Source organism: Propithecus coquereli, unplaced genomic scaffold, assembly GCF_000956105.1.
Source record: "Propithecus coquereli isolate 6110/MARCELLA unplaced genomic scaffold, Pcoq_1.0 Scaffold33, whole genome shotgun sequence".
NCBI classification, from domain to species: Eukaryota; Metazoa; Chordata; class Mammalia; order Primates; family Indriidae; genus Propithecus; species Propithecus coquereli.
In genome coordinates, this window is record NW_012148952.1 from 5,950,966 (window position 1) to 5,951,545 (window position 580).

At 36.4% G+C, this 580-nt stretch overlaps 1 protein-coding gene across 1 annotated transcript in view; it reads right to left on the minus strand.

Annotated features, from left to right (window-relative positions):
* RAB3GAP1 (RAB3 GTPase activating protein subunit 1 (catalytic)) overlaps positions 1 to 580 on the minus strand; it is a 121,829-nt gene that overhangs the window by 77,177 nt on the left and 44,072 nt on the right. The window contains 1 exon segment of the mRNA XM_012650505.1: positions 496 to 580. Coding sequence (XP_012505959.1) covers positions 496 to 580 — 85 coding nt within the window.

Below are 580 nucleotides of genomic sequence, written 5' to 3' on the forward strand. Positions count from 1 at the left end.
TCTTGCTCAGGTTGGTCTTGAACTCCTGACCTCGAGCAATCTTCCCACCTTGGCCTCCCAGAGTGCTAGGATTACAGGCGTGAGCCACCACGCCCGGCCTCTAGTAGAACTTTATCGGTACTTTGGGATGCCCTTTGTGGCTTTCTACCTCTTATTACTACTGTTACTTATCTATCTTATCTCCCCCACTAGTATGTAAGATTGATTTAAGTTTGGGTTCAAAAGGGCTTGGCAGAGTACCTAACACATGTATTAGCTATAATTGAATAGCTAATTACTTAAATGTGCCAATTTAATTAATTTTAAAATGAATAGCATTATAATTCTTCTACTTCAGATGCAGAACTACCTCATACTCTACTTCAGATGTGAAGCAACTTCACATATGTAAAACATTTCTGGAGTATACTACTGAATTAAGAGAACTAAATTCATAATTCAAAACTATAACCATTCTTAAAAGTCAGGAATTAAAAATACGTAGTAAAAACTTACCTTCTAATAATTCATCCTTTCCTTCTTTATCAGTGAACTCTTGTACAAGATAATGATGAGTGACTGAGAACTTGAAGTCAGCAAA